General features: G+C 38.9%; 2 protein-coding genes across 5 annotated transcripts; both read left to right on the top strand.

The window, feature by feature from the left end:
* The first annotated feature begins 6,081 nt into the window (after nt 1-6,081).
* On the top strand, nt 6,082-9,105 carry znf593 (zinc finger protein 593). Of its 4 annotated transcripts, none has more exons than XM_084741932.1 (4): nt 6,082-6,149; nt 6,481-6,679; nt 8,204-8,266; nt 8,697-9,105. In XM_084741932.1, the coding sequence occupies exons 2-4, from the start codon at nt 6,489-6,491 to the stop codon at nt 8,821-8,823; spliced, it is 381 nt and encodes a 126-aa protein (XP_084598058.1). In that variant the 5' UTR covers nt 6,082-6,149; nt 6,481-6,488; the 3' UTR covers nt 8,824-9,105. The 4 variants fall into 4 exon arrangements, with proteins under 4 accessions (XP_084598058.1, XP_084598057.1, XP_084598060.1 ...); XM_084741931.1 differs by having other exon boundaries at nt 6,093-6,149; nt 6,457-6,679; XM_084741934.1 differs by lacking the exon at nt 6,082-6,149 and adding an exon at nt 6,172-6,337.
* Nucleotides 9,106-11,487: 2,382 nt separating this feature from the next.
* On the top strand, nt 11,488-21,883 carry selenon (selenoprotein N). The gene is made up of 12 exons (XM_084742695.1): nt 11,488-11,978; nt 14,063-14,180; nt 14,323-14,453; nt 15,346-15,558; nt 15,656-15,780; nt 17,265-17,402; nt 17,489-17,570; nt 18,556-18,744; nt 18,827-18,932; nt 19,548-19,660; nt 19,774-19,875; nt 20,212-21,883. Exons 1-12 carry the CDS (start codon nt 11,790-11,792, stop codon nt 20,377-20,379), a joined length of 1,674 nt encoding a protein of 557 aa, XP_084598821.1. The 5' UTR covers nt 11,488-11,789; the 3' UTR covers nt 20,380-21,883.
* The last annotated feature ends 54 nt before the right edge of the window (nt 21,884-21,937 follow it).

Raw genomic sequence — 21,937 nt, 5'->3', positions numbered from 1 at the left:
AACAAACAAATAACAACACAAACAGAAGCAACATAAAATGACAAATACAATGACTGTACACAGTAAAAAGTTTTCATATAGGCTGAAAAACATATGCTGATGCTGATATGCACCAGTGGAGCTGTGATAGCCAATATCTGGCTGATAATACCAGGCGACCAATACATCAGCTCTGATAGGTATTAAAAATCAAACTCAACACTTTATGGAGACATAAACATCCAAGTTTCTGTGAACGTGTTGACATGTGTCCTCATTTTTCTTGTGGTGACAAATTTCCTGTATATTTTTATTTTATGGCAGTTAGTTTTGTAACATACAATATTGTTTCAATTAGTTTTCATTTTATTCTAAAGTCTTGTTATTTTTTTTTTCTTGTTTTTTTTATACCCAGTTTTATTTTTTAGTCACTAATCTTGGTGTTAATAAAACTATTTTTATTTTTATTTAATGTAGCCCTTGGTCCATAAATCACCATGAACATCAATTCATTTAGACTTCATAATGTCAATGAATTATATGCCTTTTTTCCTTTGTCATCCTGTCTTCCAGTCCTGCTGTTAGTGGTGGAAGATTACTCAGAACTTTTACTCGAGTAAAAGTAGCATACCACCATTTAAAAATACTTAGTTATAAGTTACAAGTAAGTCTTGCATTCAAAATCTTACTTAAGCAAAACTACAAGTATCAGGAAACTACAGAAAAAATGTTTAATTGGGTTATAATTATTGGTGTATTCATGTGTTCATCACTTTAATGCTGCAGCTGGTAAATGTGGAGATCATTTTATTGACTTTATATCAGGGGTTCCCAAATTTTTCACGTCATGCACAGCAGCAAATTTCTGTAATTTTCACAGTATGATTAGTGTAAAATGAGGACATGTTTATGGTTTTCTATTTCTGATTATTTGTGTGCTGTTGTTCTGGTGGTTCATTTTTTATGAAAAATGGGTATGTATTTATGCATCCATGTTGGGGAATGACCTTTTAAAATTTCAAACAGGAAATTGTGAAATGAACTCTGGCTGAAACCATAAAAACAGTGATGAAATATTTTGCTGACAATCAGTGCATCATAGTGATTTTTGCAAAATGTTGAGCAAGGGGAAGTAATGAATGACAACTACTCAAACTACCTTCATCTAAACCTCTTTTCATAGATTAGGCCTCATTCAACAGAGTTTTCCCTCACAGTTTTAAATGTAGTTACCCACATCCATCTTTTTAGACATGTCTTCTCATCATTTCAGTCTACTGACCTACATTTTCTGTTCTTTCAGATGATCTGTGCTGCAGACTGTCGTCACTAACATGGAATTGAACGACTCACTCCAGAATCTTTTGGGCCTCTTGACTCTTTCAGCAGCTGTCACAGGTAGGCTATTTTTAATACAATGAAACACAAGGTTATGAGACATTTCTGGAAATAATTAATGTGATTGTGGTTGGCATTATTTTCAAACCCTTATGTGCATTCTGTGAGTAGTCTATCCTTATTTCTTAATCCAGGTTTCTGGATATACATGTTTGGCTCTATTTTAATTTTTTTAATGCATAGTTATTAAAAACACTCGTTAAAGTTTATGGTTTATTTTCATTTGAGACAATAAAGTAAAATCTAAAGTAAAATCTTTAGTTGTCACAAATGTTAACTTCTTTTGAGGAATTATCGCAAAAGTGTGTGTGTACATACACACACGCAGTATTGTGCAAAAGTTTTAGGCATGTGTGAAGAAATGCTGTAAAGTAAGAATGCTTTCAAAAATATAAAATGTAATAGTTTATTTTTCGATTCAATTTGCAGAATGCAAAGTGAGCAACAGAAGGAAAATCTAAATCAAATCAATATTTAATGAGACCACCCTTGTTCTTCTTTACACTGAAGATGGTTCCTAATAACTTTGGCTGTATGTTTGGGGTCGATGTCCTGCTGCAGAATAAATTGGGGCCAATCAGACGCCTCCCTGATGGTATGGCGTGATAAGTATCTGCCTGTATTTCTCAGCACTGAGGACACGTTAATCCTGACCAAATCCCAAACTCCATTTACAGAAATGCAGCCCCAAACATGCAAGGAACCTCCACCATGCTTCACTGTTTCCTGCTGACACTCTCTATTGCACCACTCTCCAGCACTTCGGTAAACAAACTGCCTTCTGCTACAGTCAGATATTTCAAATTTTGACTTATCAGTCCAGAGCACCTGCTGCCATTTTTCTGCACCCCAGTTCCTCTGTTTTCATGCATAGTTGAGTCACTTGGCCTTGTTTCCATGTCGGAGGTGTGGCTTTTTGACTGCAATTCTTCCATGAAGACCACTTCTGGCCAGACTTCTGCAGAGAGTAGATGGGTGTACCTGCATCCCACTGGTTTCTGCTAGTTCTGAGCTGATGGCACTGCTGGACATCTTCTGATTTGGAAGGGAAGTAAGCATAATGTGTCTTTCATCTGCTGCACTAAGTTTCCTTGGCTGACCTCTGCGTCTGTGCTCCTCAGTGCTGCCCATTTCTTTGTGCTTCTCCAAAAGAGCTTGAACGATACATCTTGAAACCCCAGTCTGCTTTGAAATCTTTGCCTGGGAGAGACCTTGTTGATGCAGTATAACCACCTTGTGTCTTGTTGTTGTGCTCAGTCTTGTCATGGTGTCTGACCTGTGACATGAAACTATCTTCCACAACCTCACCTTGGTAGCAGAGTTTGGCTGTTCCTCACCCAGTTTTAAGCCTCCTACACAGCTGTTTCACTGTGTTTCACTCCACATATGAAATTGATCATTAGCGCCTGTTTGGTATAATTGATTAATCATACGCCTGACTACAATTCTACAAAGTCCCTCACTTTGAAAGTGTATGTAGAAGAACTGATGGTGTTTTGAAGGAAATGGATGGTCAAACCAAATATTGATTTGATTGAGATTTTTCTTGTGTTCACTCACTTTGCAATTTGTAAATCGATAAAAAAAAAAATAAAACAATTTTATATTTTGAAAGCATTCTTACTTTACAGCATTTCTTCGCACCTGCCTAAAACTTTTGCACAATGCTGTATATGTATTTGCTGCAATTTTACTCATTATCATTGAACTTTTATACTGTACTGCACTATCGGCTTGAATTTATGTATTTTGTTTGATTTTGGAATTTTACTTGAATAGTTATACATTTTAGCTTCCCTTATGTAATTTTATTTTCAGTTCTTAACCACCACTGACTTCATGTTTAGTTGTAACTCTCAAATTCAGTCATTTTCTACTTGTCCTTGAAGGGCAGATTTTTTAGTCCACAAAACACTGTTGTAGTTTCACAGGAAAACAGTGTTGCAGAATCTCTCAAACAGTTCATGTGCACACCTTCTGCACTGGGTGTGTGTTGTGTGATGATGTGCAAACAGCATGTTGGGACTTTAGGAAACTTGGATTACACCTGATGAGCAACATGGATGCCTTTTGTTTTTTTTCCCCCACTTGAAAACTGGTTGCCATTCACTTAGATAGTTTGGGATGTTCTACAACACTGTTTTCCTGTGAAACTCCAGCAGTATTTTGTGGACTAACAAAATAAATCAGCACAAGGGTGAATAGATAATGACTGAATTTTAATTTTTCAGTGAACTATCCTTTATTGTAGCTGAACATTTGCCCTTGGGGCAGTGGGGGTCAATTAAAAGTTCCTCTTAATATACACTAACTTTGTTCTCAGTTCTTCATGTTAATCAAAGTCAGTAATTAATAATAAAGTGCTTTGGTGACAACTTAACATTCTGTCTTTATCTGTCATTGTAACAAATGTTTCCAGTCATAATTATCAAGGACAACTAAATATAAATATATAATAGGCTGTAAATAATCAACATATTAAATGATAATCTGCACATTAATGTCTTTGGGAATTACACTGTACATCATGTAGATTAATCAGGTATTTATTTGCATTTCAAGAGATTAAGTTTTGAAGTGTAACGTGTTTGTTTCTTGTCTTGACGGCAGAGATGCCCTGAGAGTAGAGCCTGATGACTTTTATCACATCATTACGTCACTAACTGCTTTGTATCATTGGGTCTATGTCCATTATTTCTGTCTTGTTATTGTATATTGTCGGTCAAACTTTCTCACAAATAAAGAACTTGTAAAAAGTCACATGTCATTGTCCTCACAATAGTAACGTACTTTGATTAAAGGAAGCAGATATATATTGAGTTGTTGGTTCCTGTTAGAGTGCTGACATTTTTGTTAGGTGAACATTCACCGGTGTCAAGTGAACCAGGTAAGCAGGAAAACAAAACAGTGAGAGAAAACAAGTCAGACATTCCAAAAGTTATGGTATTGTAATACAAGCAATGTAAATTTTGTAATTGAATTTATTAACAACATGTAATGTACATTCCAGCAAAGATAAACATGCAGATTATTTACAGATTATCATGTAATGTTGATTGTAGACAGACTATTAATGGTATATTTGTAATATGTTGTCTTACATAATTGTAACTAATGTTAGTCAGAACAAGAAAAACTACATATCTATGTAAAGTGGATTCTAATAGGAAAGTATTAAATGTTGATCAGATGTTATGTGGTGAAATTTGTGGATATAAACTGTAATGCAATGTGAAGCTCCTGTGTGAGCAACAAACTTTGATTTTTTTGGCTTTCATTGAAGGAGTGAGGTAAGTGACAAGACAGGACAGGACGGTTGTGGATCAGCCGGCGCCTCCTGTGTCCAGCTGGCATCTGACGGGCAGGGGTGTGGCCTGCCATGTAATTTTGATGTCTCGCTATTAAATTAAGTTATTAAAGATTTAGTGCTCGTTAAAGGGTGTGGCCATGCCATGGCGTACAATTTTGATGTCTTGCCATGAAACACGAAATTGCTATAACTTCAGTAAAATGGTTCAATTTGCACCAAACTTCTTTCTTAAGTGTCCTGGCCTGAATACATCTACATTAGAATATTTTGTGATAGTCATAGCACCACCTGCTGGCAACAGGAAATGGCATGTTTTACACTTTGACATGCTGCGCCTAGCAGGTTGAACATATCCCACTAAAATCCAATGAGAAAGGCCTTAAACCCTTCGTAATGCTGTATGGTGAAAACTGTGAGGTTTTGTCAAACAGCACTGCCATGACAGCACAGCGAATTTCAATGTTTTGCCATAACACATTGCTTTAACTTCAGTGTACTTTCACAAATCCACCTGAAACTTCACATGTTCACCAACAGTCCAGGCCTGAACACATCTTCAGGCCAATAGTCAGTGGTGCCTAAATGAGACAAAGTAAGTGCATTTAGAATAATTTAACAGGCTCTTGCTTTTTCCTCTCAGCATGTTTTCTCAAGGGTCTTCTGCAAAAATAAATGTATATTTACAGAATTTCCTCCACAGCCTTTTATTTATTTGGGGAGCCAAATAAATTCCACCACTGCCTGCTGTGTCATCATAAAGTGTATACACCTTATATAACAACAACAATAAATATGCATCTGTTCCAGCTTTCATTCTGATTTCCACACAGATTATTAGTATTTTTGGTAAAAAAAAAAAAAAACACAGCACCATCAAGGTGACATTGACATGGGAAAGTGGGACGAGCTTGAGCACAACTACCTGATAGCTCCACAATGAGCATAAAAATAACATTACACTGAGCAAACTTATGCAGTTAATTTTTAGCGAACACAATTGAACTGTAAAACCATGTCAAGCATTTAGGCTATTGCTTTTTCAATTTCTTTTTAATATGTAATATGTACTTAATTATATATGAGTGAGCCTTTGGTTCAGTTGAGAAACATAAAGACTAAAGGCACATGCACATGCTGCCTTTTGGTTTAATCATTAATGTTTACTACTTTTATTATCATTATTGCAGTATAACATTATCTTATCTTTTTTTTTTTTCAAAATAAAAAATATGCAAAATCTGTTTTTGAATATGCATTGTTAAGTTTGGTGTTTTCATGCAATAAAATCGGGTTTGTTATTATCATTACTATCATTATCATTATTACATTTGAAGATGTTTAATAAAGGTTTGGGGATTTGTTTTTTAACTAACGGTGGTGTTTGGCGCCCTCTCTCGGAAGCAGATGTAACTCTTCTTGACCCGGAAGTACAATTCATCCTTCTCGGCCACACGTGTGAAAGGTAAGCAAAGCAAAAACTATTATGTGAAGGGATTTCTCGGACTAAATCTTCTCTAAAACTGGTTGTCTTGAGCTGTGACTTTCAGTTCAGCACAGATGTGACTGTACAAGACCTAATTTAGTGGCACAAAATAGCAAGTTCGGTTTAAAAACCTTTACGTCTGGATTTTCTGTTTTCTCGACAGTCAAGTAAGAAAGGTTTCAGCAGATGTTATCGGTACACATCGCCAAAATGTGGTGTACTTATTAACCAGACAGGTAAAACAGTCGGGTTAATACTGTTTATATTGTGTTTGATCCTTTGACAGGTCTTGTTTGATCCCGTCCTGTAGGATCTATCATGGGCAAATCTAAACAAACAGGAAACCACAAGAAGAAGAATCCTGCAAAGAAATGGAAAACAAAGCGCAGGACCAAAGACCTGGACCAGATCCACTCGGACATGAAGCCTGAGACAGCAGCCAAGCTGCTGCATCAAGAGGTGGACTACGATGTGACAGGATGTGCGCAACACTACTGTTTACACTGCGCGTAAGTTTACCTCAGTTTATCCGATTTGGTCCAGACATTTTACCCAAACCTGTGAGTTAACCTCACACAAATTACAACATAAACAAACTCAGATTTTATGTCCTCAATGAGTGAAAAAAGTGTGAAGGGAAAGTTGAAATTCGCCTAAATAATGATCCTACCAAAATGCCTATTTGTTACATTGATTTTGTGGGACGAAAGAGTTGAACCTCTTAGAAATTACAACATTAAATCTTACTCATGAAAGTCTCCTGTATGTAAAAAATCCTAAAAGATCCAAGTAGTAGTTGAAATGTGTTTCCTTTTTTATCCATAACCTGATACCACGTTTTTCCTTTAAAAAATAATACCAGAAAATTAAATAATTGAAATGAACGTCTCTATACTAGCGTACATGAAGGCAACATAAACTGGCACCAATATTGTATTTTTACACTTGGCCATTTTGACCCACTTATGCATTTAATCAATCAAATGATCAAATGAGACGACTTGTCGTTTTTTAAAAATGGGAAATTGTGGCATCACTGATTTGAAATTACATATTTATAAGACTAGATGTGTGGTCATGCTGAAAAATGCCTACAATACAATGGACCTAACTGAAAATTAATTTTTCTATTGTTTTTTGGCAAATGCAACAATTGCACTAAAAACTGGCTGTGTTTTTTGTTGTGTTTCTTTTTATACGAATTGTTATTCTCCAGTATTTGATAAATCAGTCCATTTTTAGGCTACACATATGTAGACCTTTCTCATAAATACTTGTGTTTTGCAAATATATAAGCAAACTACATCTAACAGATGAAATAAACGATACAAAGGAAACAACAATAAAAGAAACAACAGTAAACAGGAGGATTTGGGGAACTGACTGGAATAAAGCCAACTGTTTATAGCAAAAAAAAATGCTATATGGTGAGGAAGTTATTCAGTCCATTATTCACACCCTAAGTTATTAAATAAAATAACCAGGTCCAATGCAGGGCTGCACAATTAATCACAATATCACCACATATTTGGCTGGAACAGACATCTTCACGATTTTAATAGTTGTTTTTTGTTCAACATTAAAATTATAATACAAAAATTATCATTCCCACTGTATTACATATTGCAATCACAATTTCAGTCAAATAATCACAATATGACTTTTTTACCATATCGTGCAGGCCCAGTTCAATGGCACTAAAGTATTGTATCCATTTGACCCAATATGACTGGAATCTGCTGACTTGCAGCTTTAAAGAAAAGGTGGTTCAAACTGTAACCACTTTCTTGTTACAGTTTTCATATCAGCAACCAAAATTATTTTAAATAAATACTTTGGCCTGTCTAAAGTCATGTTTTCAGGTTATTAGTATCAGTATAATGCATCCAACTTGAAAGTAATCTTAATGTCAAGTGCACGCTCTATAACTTTATCATTTGTTCTCTGCTGTATTCAAGTCTTTTCTTGCAAAAGAAGTCTTGATCTTGATGTTGCAGTTGTCTTTTAACACCGTGGCGCTTCATGTCTTGCAGGAGATATTTTGTGGATATGAAAGCCTTGAAAGAACACTTCAAAACTAAGGTGCACAAAAAAAGGTAAGGCTGTTCCACACATGTAGTCTGTGTTAGACACTAGAGTTGTTCCAATACCATTTCCTCCTTTTTTGTAACTGCTGTATTCCACTGAACCCTGTATAGATGTGGTATGATTGCTGTCTTTGTTATATGGCCTGGCTCAGGCTGAAACTATTTGGCATACCGGACGCTGAGAGGAAGTAGCGTTGTTGCCATTTTGAGGCGGATAAATTTGCATGATATTAGATTGGAGTATAGACTGGCATACTTGCCAATTTTAGGCTGCATCAAAGACATTTCCACTGCTGGTAACAGAACAACCCTATTCTACAGTCACATTTCTTGACCGGAAATTAAACCCCAAATGACATACCTGTCCCTTTAACTGCACCATGGTCAAGTATATAAGCGATTTTCAGAGCCTACCTCCTCTTCTTTCTACACCGTCCAGGTTGAAGCAGCTCAGAGAGGAGCCCTACACCCAGGCAGAGGCAGAGAGAGCAGCAGGTATGGGCTCCTACATCCCTCCAAAAATAGTTGAAGTGAAGACGCAGCCCTTGGAAGAGGACATGGAATGACTGAGAGCTGCACACTTCAACCAGTGGACTGATAAAACTCAAGAACAGGAGCATCAACAAACTGGACAATGCTTCTGTTATCACTAGCGGTCACAAATGTTGAGTGCATTGTTAAATGCTCTTTTTGTGACACGCTTCAGGTCTGGCTGTTAAACTTCTGGCTGTCACCAGGAAGTCGTAGCTTTTATTAGGTAACGCCATGCAACGTGCCTGTGTAAATATTGAATATGTGGAGAACTGTGTGGAACGCAAATAAACTGTAACATACGGTGGATTTACTCAGATTGCATCAATATGAGTTTGTGTTATGATTAAGCTGAGATTGTATTTACTTTTTCCACTTCATTTTTTATTTGAGGTCAGGAACTGGACATCTAAGTGGTTATTTGTAACCAGGCAAATGACGCGGTCACACATGCAGTAGACTTGGATTAATTTTTAGGGGACACAAGCCAAAAAAAAAAGTTGCCAACGACAGGGTTGAAGGAAGTGCATTAGTTGAAGGTATTTGGTCCATTTCTCACTGAAGGCAGCATCAAATTAGTGGAGATATTGATCAAGTGATTTCTCTGGTATTGTAATGGTCTTAATGCACACCAAAGGATGACAGTCTCTCAGTCTGAATCCAGCTGCACATCTTTATTACATATCAGCAGAGATGGGGGATTTAAGTCATATGATTTGACTTTAAAGGGATATTTCAGCCAAAAATATATTTTTTTAAAATTATCTGCTCACCATGCCTATTGAAAGTTGGGTTTAGTTTTTTAGTCCGCAAAACACTGCTGTTTCACAGAAAAACAGTGTAACACAACCAAAGAAAATGACCAGAAAAACAAAAAACACCCATAAAATGCCTCCATACTGCTCATGTGGTAAAATCCAAGTCTCCTAAAGGCCTGACATGTTAATTTTCACAGACTAAAAAACTAAACCCGACCTTCAATCAGCATGAGGGTGAGTAGATACTGACTGAATTTTCACTTTGGGTTAACTGTCCCAGAGTCACAAATTTGGAGACTTGAGACTCGCTGTTCATGACATGAGACTTGACTAAGACTTGAGACAGATGATCAGAAGACTCGAAAAGACATCTTTTTAATATTTGCATTTTCTAGGCAGACCGGTAGAGACCAAAACAGGAGGCAGCTATCATAGAGCGGGCCATTCCAAAAATGATAACATTTAGATTCATTACCATAGAATAGCAAATATCAATAAGATTTATTAAAACTCAGTATTTCATGCCCATTCTCTTTTAGGGCTGCAGCTGATGATTATTTTTTATTGTCGATTAATTAGTTGTTTGGTCCATAAAATGTCAGAAAGTGATGAAAAATATCGATCAGTTTTTCCCAAAGCCCAGGATGATGTCATCAAATGTGTTGTTTTTTGTTTTGACTTGCTTGAGACTTGAATGTCAAGATTTGCAGATGTGTGACTTGCTCACACTTCAGTCCCGTTGTGGAAACTCTAAAAAAAAGGTTAGTGAAGCAGAAACAAACCCCTTACTTCTACTGGCAGACGTGAAGTTACAAAAATATATAATGATAGACTCTCTTGGCAGAGAAACATATAATTGACGCCTGTTAACAGACATTCCTGGGATGAACACAACAACCGTGCCCCTTTAAATGTGACTACTGTGCCAGCAAATAACTTCTGCTAAGCTACGGAGTATGTAAACTAACTTCCGGGCAACATTTTCAAAATAAAATCCTCGACGGTGAACTGGCGAGAGGGTCTTCGCTACGGAATATGTCACAGGGCGAGGTCGGATTACAAGGGTGGGTCAGCGGTCTGTAACGTCTGTAACATATTCCGTGGCGCTGGTTTGTCGACTGGAGGACCGGAAGTGCGCCGAAAACTCTAACTCACGTGTTTAACCACTGGGTGGCGCTAAAGCACCTACTTAATATTTAATGACTGTGCAACCTTTATTCAACATCTCCAACTAACATAAATGCAGTGTCATTTTAAACACATTTAACAATAAATCAAAGCAGTATAAACGAAGTCACTAAAACAAAATGCACAAAGAAAAATAAGTATGATAAAAAGTAAATATAACTCCAAGGGGGATTTAAATATACGTTTCCATTATGTTATTTGAGCACAGAGCCATTATATTTGGTTGAGTGCAGATTTGCATCTTATACATCTTGTACATATACTCTTAAAAAGGTATGTTTGAAATATATTTAAACATTTAGTTAGTGGAAAGTTGTTAAAAAATACAAGTTTTCATTATATTAGTTGAGTACACATTTGTATCTTGTGCTTCTTGCAGTCGTTCAGCAGATGGTGCTATTTAATTCATTCCGCCAATCAGACGTTCAGTCCCGCCCTCATCGGACTCCGCCCCATTTTGACAGAGAACGCCTAATCAGATCGAATCCTGTTTAGAAGGGAACTCTTGATTCGTGAAACTCTCGCGAGACCTGCACATGGTATTCTTCACTGTGCACTTTATACAAATTAGTTAGCATTTGCAATGTGGCTTAACTCTGTGTGTGTTTAGTGAGAGAAACCACTTCGGGAAAGATCATGGTTTGGGTTAAAATGATCACTCTCGCGTGATCTTTCATGGATCTGGGGTTCTCTTCTAGACATGAGCATTCGCATATGGGCTCTTTTATTTTGAGCCCACAAGCGCCACATATCCGGTTTCTTACCGGCTTTTACTCGCTCGCTTGACTCCTGTGACACACATCCATATGGTTCTCGATCAGATGTGGGAAATAAGAAATCCGTGTTGCTAGCTAACATTTCCCAGCTGCTGCCAGCGAGTGTAACGGCCGGAATAGACGCGCGGTCCCCGGCTTACGAGATAACCGAACTGCCGGGAGATTTTCAACACTTTAAGGACAAAGTTTGCACTGGACGATCGCCGCTGTCGGGAGCCTTTTGTGGACCTTATTTAACCACAATGCTCTCGTCTAAATAGCCGTCGTGGAGTTTCGAGGATGGCCGCAGACGTGGATAAAACAACCACCGGGGATGGGAGCAAAAATCCGCCGCAGAGTGGGCAGCAGAGACCGGGCTCTGGATCTTGGATCTTCAAGGGTCTGTGGACTCTGCTGATAGTCGGTGCTGTCCCTCTTCTCGGCTTTGGCATCAAGTATTACCAAGATGCTCAGCTACTCAAACGTCATGTAAGATCCACATCTGGAACAATGTCATACGTGTCTCATCATTTAACTTAGTGATGTTTTTTATATTAAAAACAACTTCTAGGTCAAATCGCACTCAGAACATGCCAGTTTACTGCATGATGCACGTCTGCATTGCAAATAAAGTTTGCAATGACCTTATGGTACATTTTATGACCTATAATTACTGCAATAACACCGTAGGGACATTTTATTGTAATATTAATATATATGCAACACTATTCTCTCAAAAAGTAATGAGTTGTCAGACACCATTGGTCACAAAACCCCACATCTGCAGTTTTCCGACCCCATGGTGTTTTATTAGGGGGCTGGATCTGTGCCACAGCTGCTAAAACTCAGCCTCCTGTTTTAATCCACGCTTGTTTGGTTACAGAGGGTCTCCAAGTTGTTCTTTGCGCCTCCCTCTCCCCCTCTCCCTCCATTGTACAGGCGCTGGTAGGCACGCATCTGTCTGAGAGAGAAAGGGTGGTCTGACTCAGACACATGTGAGGAATCTGTGGCCTCTGGGCTGATTTCTATCCAGACAGGACTGCTGAGGTTAAACGACTGCTCTGACACCAGGGACAAAACACTAAAGCAACATAATGATGTTTTATGAGAATATTATAGAAGTTCGTGGATCTGCAGCAGTGTTTTGTGGTCACACTGCAGAACCGTCTTCTGTTAGAATGGAAAGATGTCCTCAATCTAAAACCTTTTCTAATATTTAAACTTAGATCATGTTATTGCATCAGTTATTGACTGTATGAATACACATGAATATACAGCTTAATGATTTTCTGTCATTTTTGTGCATTTATTTAATGGCCGTATGTACTGTCTTTTTTTAATGTTCAAATGGATTGACTTTATTATTTTCTGAATTTGATGCCTGCAACACATTACAAAAATAGTTGGAACAGGGGCAACAAAAGGCTGGGAATGGTGGGATGCTCAAAAAACACCTGCTTGGAGCATTTGACAGGTAAGCAGATTAATTGGTGAAAGTATTATGATAGGGTATTAAAGGGGCCTCCTCGAAAGGCTCAGTCATTAACAAGCACGGATGGGACGAGGTTCATCACCATGTAGAAAACATGTGGGCAAATAGGTTGGAAAAGGATATGATTTCGCCATATGCAATCCATAATATCATTAAAAGATTAAGAGAATCAGGAGAAATCTTTGCACATCAGGGGCAAGGCTGAAAACCAGCACTGAATGCCTGTGACCTTTGATCCACCCACATTAAAAACCTACATAAATATATAAAGGATATTACTACATGAGCTCGGAAAGACTTTGGAAAACGGTCGATAAATGCAGTTTACAATTTCAAGGTAAGACTTAACCATGCAAAGAGAGAACCATATATCAACATCCACACACACTGCTGACTTCTCTGGGCCCAAGCTCACCTGAGATGGACAGACACAAAGTTGAAAAGTGTGCTGTTGGCCGATGAGTCCACATTTTCGATTGTTTTTGGAAATCGTGGCCATTGTATGCTCTGGGCTTAAGAGGAAAAGGATCGTCCGTCATAGGTAACTTGCACATCTGTGACACCCCATTAATGCAGGCTTTGGAGCTTTTTCAGTGATGTCCCTCCTTCTTTCAGCAAGAAAATGCCAACACACAATTCTGCATATGGCTTCATAGTAAAAGAGGGCGGCTTACTAGACTGGCCTGGCTGCAGTCCAGACCTGTCCCCCATTGAAAATGCGTGGTGCATTAGGAGGCACAAAATATGACAAAAAAGACCTCAGACTGTTGAACAGCTGAATATGTCCTCAGTTCCCAAACACTTACTGAGTGTTGTTAAAAGACAAGATGATGTAACATAGATGGAAACATGTCTCTGTCCCACCTTTTTTTGGAACATGTTACAGGCATCAAATTCAGAATGAGTGTTTTTCAAGTGTAATATTTCTGTAAAGGTTCAGGACAGAAAAATGTATATGTATAGTGTATTTTCCTGATCAGATGCCTCACTGTCCTACTTTTTTTTGCTGCATTGAAAATCTTTGAAGCATATGAAAATGACAATAAGGACCATTGTTAATGCTCATGTGTTCCTCCAATAGGAAGAGAGCGTCCGAACTCTGGGTGCCGAGGGGCTTTTTCTCTTCTCCTCCTTAGACACTGACCATGACCTTTATCTCAGTCCGGAGGAGTTTAAACCTATTGCTGAAAAACTAACAGGTACATCACTTTATCTTTCTTCCAGAATGTCTCATTTAATCAATACCCTCTCATCCCTCTCACTAACAACACCCTCATTCACACTGCCACGTACTGTAAAACTCCACATTGAACGAGTGGGATCCCTGCGGCTTCCTTGCAGGAATTACACCCCCGGTGGATTTTGAGGAGGAAGTGACCCATGACCCCAATGGAGAGACGTTAACCTTGGAGGCCAAAATGCAACCACTGCTGCTGGACTCCATGACGAAAAGCAAGGATGGTTTCCTCGGGGTAAGACGAGGTTTATTGTTCTCTTTCGCTTGACTAGTCTAAAAGCTGCTTTGATAAAAGACCTATGCTTAGCAACAAAAAAAAAAATCACAGAAAAGCCTGCATCAAGACTTTTAAATGTGGTCACATATTCACTGTGATTTCCAAAAGCTTGCACACACTTTTTTAAAGAATCGCCACAGCAAAATACTTGAGATTAATGGAATTAATGCAATAAGTATAAATAAATATTGCAATTCATTTGTCTCTGTCTGAGTCAGCTCTTTGTGAATTCAGTTCATTCAAAATGTATAAGCAACCAATAAATGAATGAACAACGAAATGGCAGAGAATTAAAGGGATAGTTTTAAATATTTGTAGTGGGGTTTTATGAAGTACTTATCCACAGTGGGTGTACTACCTACAGTAGATGGCAGTACCAGTGTAGGAAGCTAAACAATGTACAGCTGTGGACAGGATCAGCAGCAAAAACATATTTTAGCCACCTAAAAAAATTAGTATAAATTAAAATGTATGTTAAATTCAGAATATTTTCACTGTTTCAGCTTGCTGTCAGACAGCCTTTTCCAATGGAAAGCCACTGTTAAATAAGCCAAATGTTGCCTTCTCTAAAGCCATTAGACTCCTTTAGCAAAAACAGTAACTTTATTTTGCAGAACACAGGAGTTGCTGGTCTACCACTGTTGAACTTGTTAGTTTTATTTAGTTTTTGTGTGACTTTGGTGAATCTGAACTAACTCGAATTGTACTGAAGTCACACAAAAACTCAAACAAACTGACTGATCAAGGCAGCAGCAGACCAGCAACTCCCGTCAGCCTTAAAATACACTTTTCCTCTTTTAAGAAAAAAAGAATTGACTGATAGTAAGTGGATTTTATTCGGCTCTTGCAGGTGTCTCACAGCTCTCTGGCTGGGCTTCGCTCATGGAAGAGCCCAGCAGTGCCTTCTTCTACCTTCTCCGCCAGCCAGTTCAGGGCCTTCTTGCCCCCAAAGAACAAGGTGGAGGTTGGAGACACGTGGTGGGTGATTCCCAGCGAGCTCAACATCTTCACTGGCTACCTGCCCAACAATCGTTACCACCCTCCCTCACCAAAGGGCAAAGAGGTACCCTGAAGACTCATCATCACCGTCCACTGTCAGATGGAGTTGAGACCTGTGATAATCATATTGGATATTAACGGCTGTTCTTATCTCGCTGCAGGTTCTCATCCACTCTTTACTGAGTATGTTCCACCCTCGGCCCTTCATCAAATCACGTTTCGCTCCTCAGGGCACTGTCGCCTGCATTCGTGCCAGCAACGACTTTTATTATGACATCGTCTTCAGGTAAGGAGGAGAAATAAAAGACCATCGTGTTGCTTTTGCTTCTTTAAGCCTCTTAACTATGAAAGTCTGTATACTTAACATTAGTGCTGACTAATATCCAGAAGATACTACCGTATGAATTTTAATGTCCTGCCTGGCAGGCAGCCATTGTTTCAGTTTTAAATCAGCATGCAGACACTGATCCACCCCACTGAGTCCACTGAACTCTTTTTTGTCAAAGTTACATTATCATTATGTGCTAATGCATTTATAAGTACTTCAAACAAATGTGAGATTTCAGAGTCGGCTGCTCTAGTGCAAACTGCCAAAGCCTTACTTTGCATTTCACATTTTTTGCCCTCAGCTTTGACTTTCAGACATCTTGTTCTGACATCGAGCAGTCACAGATGCCAAGTTCACCCGTTAATTTTTTGAGGATGCATTTTGTTGGGCTTATTCCTAAAGTGTAGGTTCTTATTTGGGGTCGACCCCCCCCTGTTTCTCTCTACAGATGTCTAATAAATCATTTAAACACATGACACTTTGTGTTGTTGCAGGACCAGTCCACAACACTGTTCCCAAACACACAGGTGACAGTCAGTGAGTGAAACATTTCAAATCAAAATCGTGTAGTTGATAAAGCCTCTTTAGCTACTTTGTTAACAACGCCAGCGACTAATTGAACGAAACATGGCAACAAATACAACAAAGAGGGGGAGACAGAGAGTGACAGTAATAGACTGGATTCAACCTCAGGTGGGGGACAATTTAAAGGCAGTGTTCAGATTTTGTGAAATATGTGCACATCATGCAGATTTACTCTAAATACAGCACTGATAAACATAAAAGAAATGCAGCACTGTTCTCGTCAGTGAGCCTTGATAGTCAAGATATCTATGTTTTTGCTTCTACTTTCACTTCTACTTTTTGCATTTTATTACTGTACTTCATTTTCATTCAGTCATTTATTCATTCCTCATTTTTTTGTTGGCCACCTGGTTTTGTTCAACTTCTTTAGAGTCAAAAAGAAAAAGATAACATTACACACTACAGTGATTTTGAAATGGCTGCTTATGAAATGCAAAATAAATTTCTGTCTCACAAACCATGTCACTGTTTTTGGACTTGTTTGCATTGATTTCTTGTTTCTCTCACGAGATCTCGCAGCACTGCTCGTAGTACTTTTTAGTAGCAGCCTCAAATATCAGATGTCAGACTTTGAAGATTTTTCTACACAACTGTCAGCTGCAAATGCATGTAACACTGATGTAACATTAGCAAATATGGGGCTGTTTATTTGTAAATTATGATGAATGTCAACATGAATTAAAGCCCATGACTGCCTTGAAGGTTTGCTTTGGAAACTGTCAGCACTAATGTTAAGGATACATAATTTGTTATAAAGAAACACACTTTTAAAAGGTAACAAAAAGCTTTTCCTGTCACCTCCAGACATTTTGAACACATGTTGCGCTACAGACTAGTCTTTCTTTTCACCTCTGCAGGATTCATGCAGAATTCCAGCTCAACGATGTTCCAGACTTCCCCTTCTGGTTCACCCCGGGCCAGTTCACCGGCAACATTATTCTGTCTAAAGATGCATCTCATGTCCGCCAATTTCACCTCTATGTCCCCAGCGACAGGTACGCCCCGTACAAACACTCCCGAACACACCGCTCAGTGTGTTGTTGTCAGTTCTAGTGTGAGACATCTTTCTGTTGTGTCCCAGGTCTCTGAACGTGGACATGGAGTGGCTGTACGGGGCCAGTGAGAGCAGCAACATGGAGGTGGACATCGGATACCTGCCACAGGTACGACTGCAGTGATGCACTGAATGGATGAGTGTCTCTGTTACTTCATTGATGTGATATTCTACTAATTAATTGTCCACACCATCCTCACATGGTAGCATAAGCGTACAAATTAGACACATGTTCAGAAAATACAGGGAGGCAATGAGCCATACCTGTGCTCCTCCACTCTTTTTCATTAAAAATAATGTTTCTTGGGTTCTAATGTTTCTGCTTTAGCTTTGTTTATTGATGCAACTGACACTTCTAAGAGTAGTACATTATGGAAGGAAGATATCCACTGATTAATAGAGAGAGCATGTAGAGCAACCCTTTTCTGATGGAATAGTAGATTAGGAGAAGAATCATTGCTCAGCAGGACAGTATCTGAGAGGCATGGTATCTGAGCCCCACTTAAACAGGTGTATAAATGTACCAATAGTCTTTTGGTTAGACCGAAAGCTTTGGGATGCTGGCAGCATTTCATACTTGACAGATGGCATCTGTGAATCATTTTGTACTGTATCAGTTGGTGATTATAATTATGTGATGATCATTATGTGATATTTGATCTCATCTTTGTGTCGCCACATGCTGGAGTGCCTTAGGTCTTTATTTTTAATTTACACTGATTTTAGTTCTCCGGCCATTAAGGCAGTTTAAGCCAAATAAAACTCATCCAGCAAAATTATTCTCCAACTGGGTGTCTTGTTTCGGGATTTTTGTCTTTTTCTAAATGGTTTCTGTCAATGCGCAGTGTGTCCTAATGCTGGAGTGTGACTATTATAAGATCAGCCTTTTTTGTTCTCAGTTATTAAACATTACGCTTTGGTCCCATTCCCTTTTAACATTTTTGGTATATTTAAAATATGCTTGAGTTTCAGGAATTAAGTGTTCTTAGGGGTTGTATAAATTATTTCTTCTGAGATAAAAGGTCACAGCCCAAAGTATGTCATATTTTTAACAACAAATTGCCTTGTATAACTGATTATCGATGTGTCTACAGTTGGAGCTGCAGTCCACGGGCCCATCCACTCCCTCCATCATCATGGACGAGCAGGGCAACATCATCGACAGTCGAGACGGCAGCAGCGAGCCGATCCAGTTTGTCTTCGAGGACATCAGCTGGACCTCAGAGCTCAGCCGGGAAGAAGCTGCACGACGCATGGATGTCACCTTCTACCCCTTCAAGAAGGTAAACATCCACGAAGCGTTTGTTCAACACACTGTTGGCTTTAACACGGCGGTTTCGTTGTTCTCACTTTGCTCCTTCCCAGGTGTCCTACCTGCCTTTCTCAGAGGCCTTCGAGCGAGCTGAAGCAGAGCACAAACTGGTGCATTCCATTCTGCTTTGGGGAGCATTAGACGACCAGTCCTGCTGAGGTGAGATCAGTAACATGTACTTGATGCCACAGAATTGCAAACTGTTATTGAGAGCTGAGAAAAGGTTTAAATCACAAGGCTAAAAATGGGTTACATCCAAACAATGAGATAAAAACAGGTTTACATAAGATATGCTGCAAGCAGGGTTTTCCATAATCTGGGAGCCTGTTGGGGAAAAATGTGTGAGTTACTTCAGTCTTCAGTCAATAGAAACAATTAAGAAGCACCTGAAATCTTGGCTAATGTCAGACAGACTTGTCTGATGTTACCAAATCAAGAATTTGTTCGTTAAAGTTTATTTAAGACTTGTTCTGTAATCGTTATCTGATCTGAAGCTCAATTCAGAGTCTGTTCTATACTCTCATAAAAACATAAAAAAGAGACAACTTCTGTAACTTCTGATCAATCCATATCAGATCCAGGCTTAATTAACAGCCTCCGGTTAGTTCAACCCACTTCCTGTTTAAACCCCGTTCCAAGTGCAGATACAGATACAGATCATTTAGTTGGTTAAACAAAGACAGATATAGATAGTGGTGAATCTGCGTATCCTTACCATTTTTAATTCTATATTTTGGTGTATTTTTTTAACATCCCATTGTCACACCTCTGCAGGTTCGGGGCGAACTCTCCGGGAGACCGTCCTGGAAAGTTCGCCCGTTTTGGCCCTGCTCAACCAGAGCTTCATCAGCAGCTGGTCTCTGGTCAGAGAGCTGGAGAACATGCAGGTAGTCACCCCAACAACACCCCAGTTAATTCAGTCAGTTATCAGGTGACCAAAAAGTAAAATACTTTACACGCCCCTTCATGTCCGAATCTTAATACTTCTTCTCTGAAACAGGCTGATGAGCAGAACCGTGCGTTGAGTGAAAAGGCCCGGTTACACCTGGAGAAGTACAGCTTCCCTGTGGAGATGATGGTGGCACTGCCCAATGGAACTATTGTAAATATTTCACTCTTTTATCAGCCTACAATTTATGAAACATCCACAAGAGTCCACAATTGACGTGTATGAGCTCTCCTGCTGACATATTAGTATTACCTCAGTCAATTTAAGGTAGTACAAGGCTTAAATTGGATTTGGTTAATATCACTTTCTAAACTTGACTTGAGCAAAGTCTGGGGGTGAAATATTTTATCTCAGTGGTACTTAAAGTATTTCATGAGGTTGCACTCCCACTGTTACAACAAGACATATTTATTCATGCTCATAAGCTTCCTTTGTTTCATTTTTATGGGAAAAAAAAGTATTTTATCCACCTCCTATGTTTGGCTTTAGGTCCACCACATCAACGCCAACTTCTTCCTGGACCAGACGGCCATGAAGCCGGAGGAGGAGGGAGCAACTTTCAGCTTCTCTGGAGGCTTTGAGGACCCTTCCACATCCACTTACATCAGCTTCCTGAAGGAAGGGCTGGAGAAAGCCAAGGAGTACCTGGCACAGTAATTTGTGTGTGTGTGGAGGAAATGATGGTCGCTCCTCTGGGATCTGAGATAAGGAAAACCCTCCAACAATTATGTAGAGACGCTTTCTCATCAGTGTTGGCAGCTGAAAACGTTTTTGCCTTCTTCTATTCTCTTCGTTACTATTTATTTGGGCGTCTCTCTCGGTCAGAAAGTTTTATATACAGTATTTGTATCGTGACAAACAGTCAAGAGAAATGAACTACAGGGAATTATTGCCTCTCAAACCTACTGTTACTGTCAGTGTAGTATATTTTACTGAGATACAAATGCTTTGCACACTGAGTAGACATGTAAACTCTGCTTGTAGCTGCTGAATAATGTTATCAAATGTAGACTGAGACAAATCATGAAGGCATCATAACACGCTATATTTCTTCTTTTATATCCTGGTGTTGCATGTGCAATATTTACTGCCTGAGTGAGTTTTCGTGCTGACAAGTGTCCCCAGAGACGGAGCTGGTGCAGTTGTTGCCTTTCAGTTGTGTTTCAGCAGTTTGTGAAGACGTCGCCTGAAAGCTCTCTGTGGGCTGGGCGACGCCTGATGTTATTGCTGAGGCTGCTTTGAGGGAACACCCTGCTCCGTCTCAGGGGACTAAAGCAGCAGGAAAAACTAAACTGGACTTAGTGGCACATAAAAGGATTAATCTTTTTTTTTCTCTTGCATTATGAGTTTGAAACCAAATGTTGAATATTTTGCAGATCTTTCTGTTTTGAGGACTACGTGACCACACCAAAGAACATTGTTTTTTTTAAATATGTAAAGGAGCTGGTGTGCAGCTAGAACAGTTGAAAAATGAACCCAAAAGTTTGCTTGCCACTTGGTTCATGTTTATGAATTATGTTTTATTATGTAACCAAATGGTTGTAAGTTTGCAAAATCATTTGATTGTTGAACTAAGAGGCACAAGATACTACATACTGTTGTTATCTTCTTTTAGGCTCCAGCCAAAATGATGTGTTTGTTCGTGTCTTTAGACAGACGAGAGGGGAACAAAGGTGACAATCTGGACCGACCAATAGCTGTTTTTTCCACAGTATATCTCAATTTAACCTTTTCCAGTCATAGGAAAGGAAAAGTTTCCTCTTCAGCTCCTGAGCCATATTATAGAAACTTCCTATCTTCAGTCTTAATTTGAGACCGGAAGAGTTTAAGATCTGGTTACCACGGTTACCAAACAGTTAGGATAGGATCACAGCAAGTTAGGAAGTTTCTGTAATACGGCCCCAGATCTCTTATTTTTAGTGTGAAATGGAAGAACACAGGGATGAAGAACACTCATTTTTAACAAGTAATGGTGAAATTTGCTAAATGAGAATGACATTAAGTTGGAATGTGACTTTTGTAAACATGTGAAGGTCATACGAGGTCCACTCAATGTGAAACATCTGACTGCTTGGAGCCTTTAGGGGAAAAACACTGTTATTCTGTCACCTACGAGTGCCATTTTTTTCCACAAAGGTGAAATAAAATCCTTTTTTTTTTTTACAAATTGACTTGTGTTCTTTTTTTTTGGCAGCATTACTCACAGTACACAGTA

Source organism: Lutjanus erythropterus, chromosome 18, assembly GCF_056507025.1.
Source record: "Lutjanus erythropterus isolate fLutEry1 chromosome 18, fLutEry1.hap2, whole genome shotgun sequence".
Lineage (NCBI taxonomy): Eukaryota > Metazoa > Chordata > Actinopteri > Lutjaniformes > Lutjanidae > Lutjanus > Lutjanus erythropterus.
This window is presented reverse-complemented; position numbering and strand designations above follow the sequence as displayed.

Excerpts from the sequence above, each read along its gene's own strand:
- znf593 (XM_084741932.1), top strand. The coding sequence starts at position 6,489 with ATGGGCAAATCTAAACAAACAGGAAACCACAAGAAGAAGAATCCTGCA. Across the intron at positions 6,680-8,203 it reads CACTACTGTTTACACTGCGC|GAGATATTTTGTGGATATGA; the intron begins GTAAGTTTACCT and ends CATGTCTTGCAG. Across the intron at positions 8,267-8,696 it reads ACTAAGGTGCACAAAAAAAG|GTTGAAGCAGCTCAGAGAGG; the intron begins GTAAGGCTGTTC and ends TACACCGTCCAG.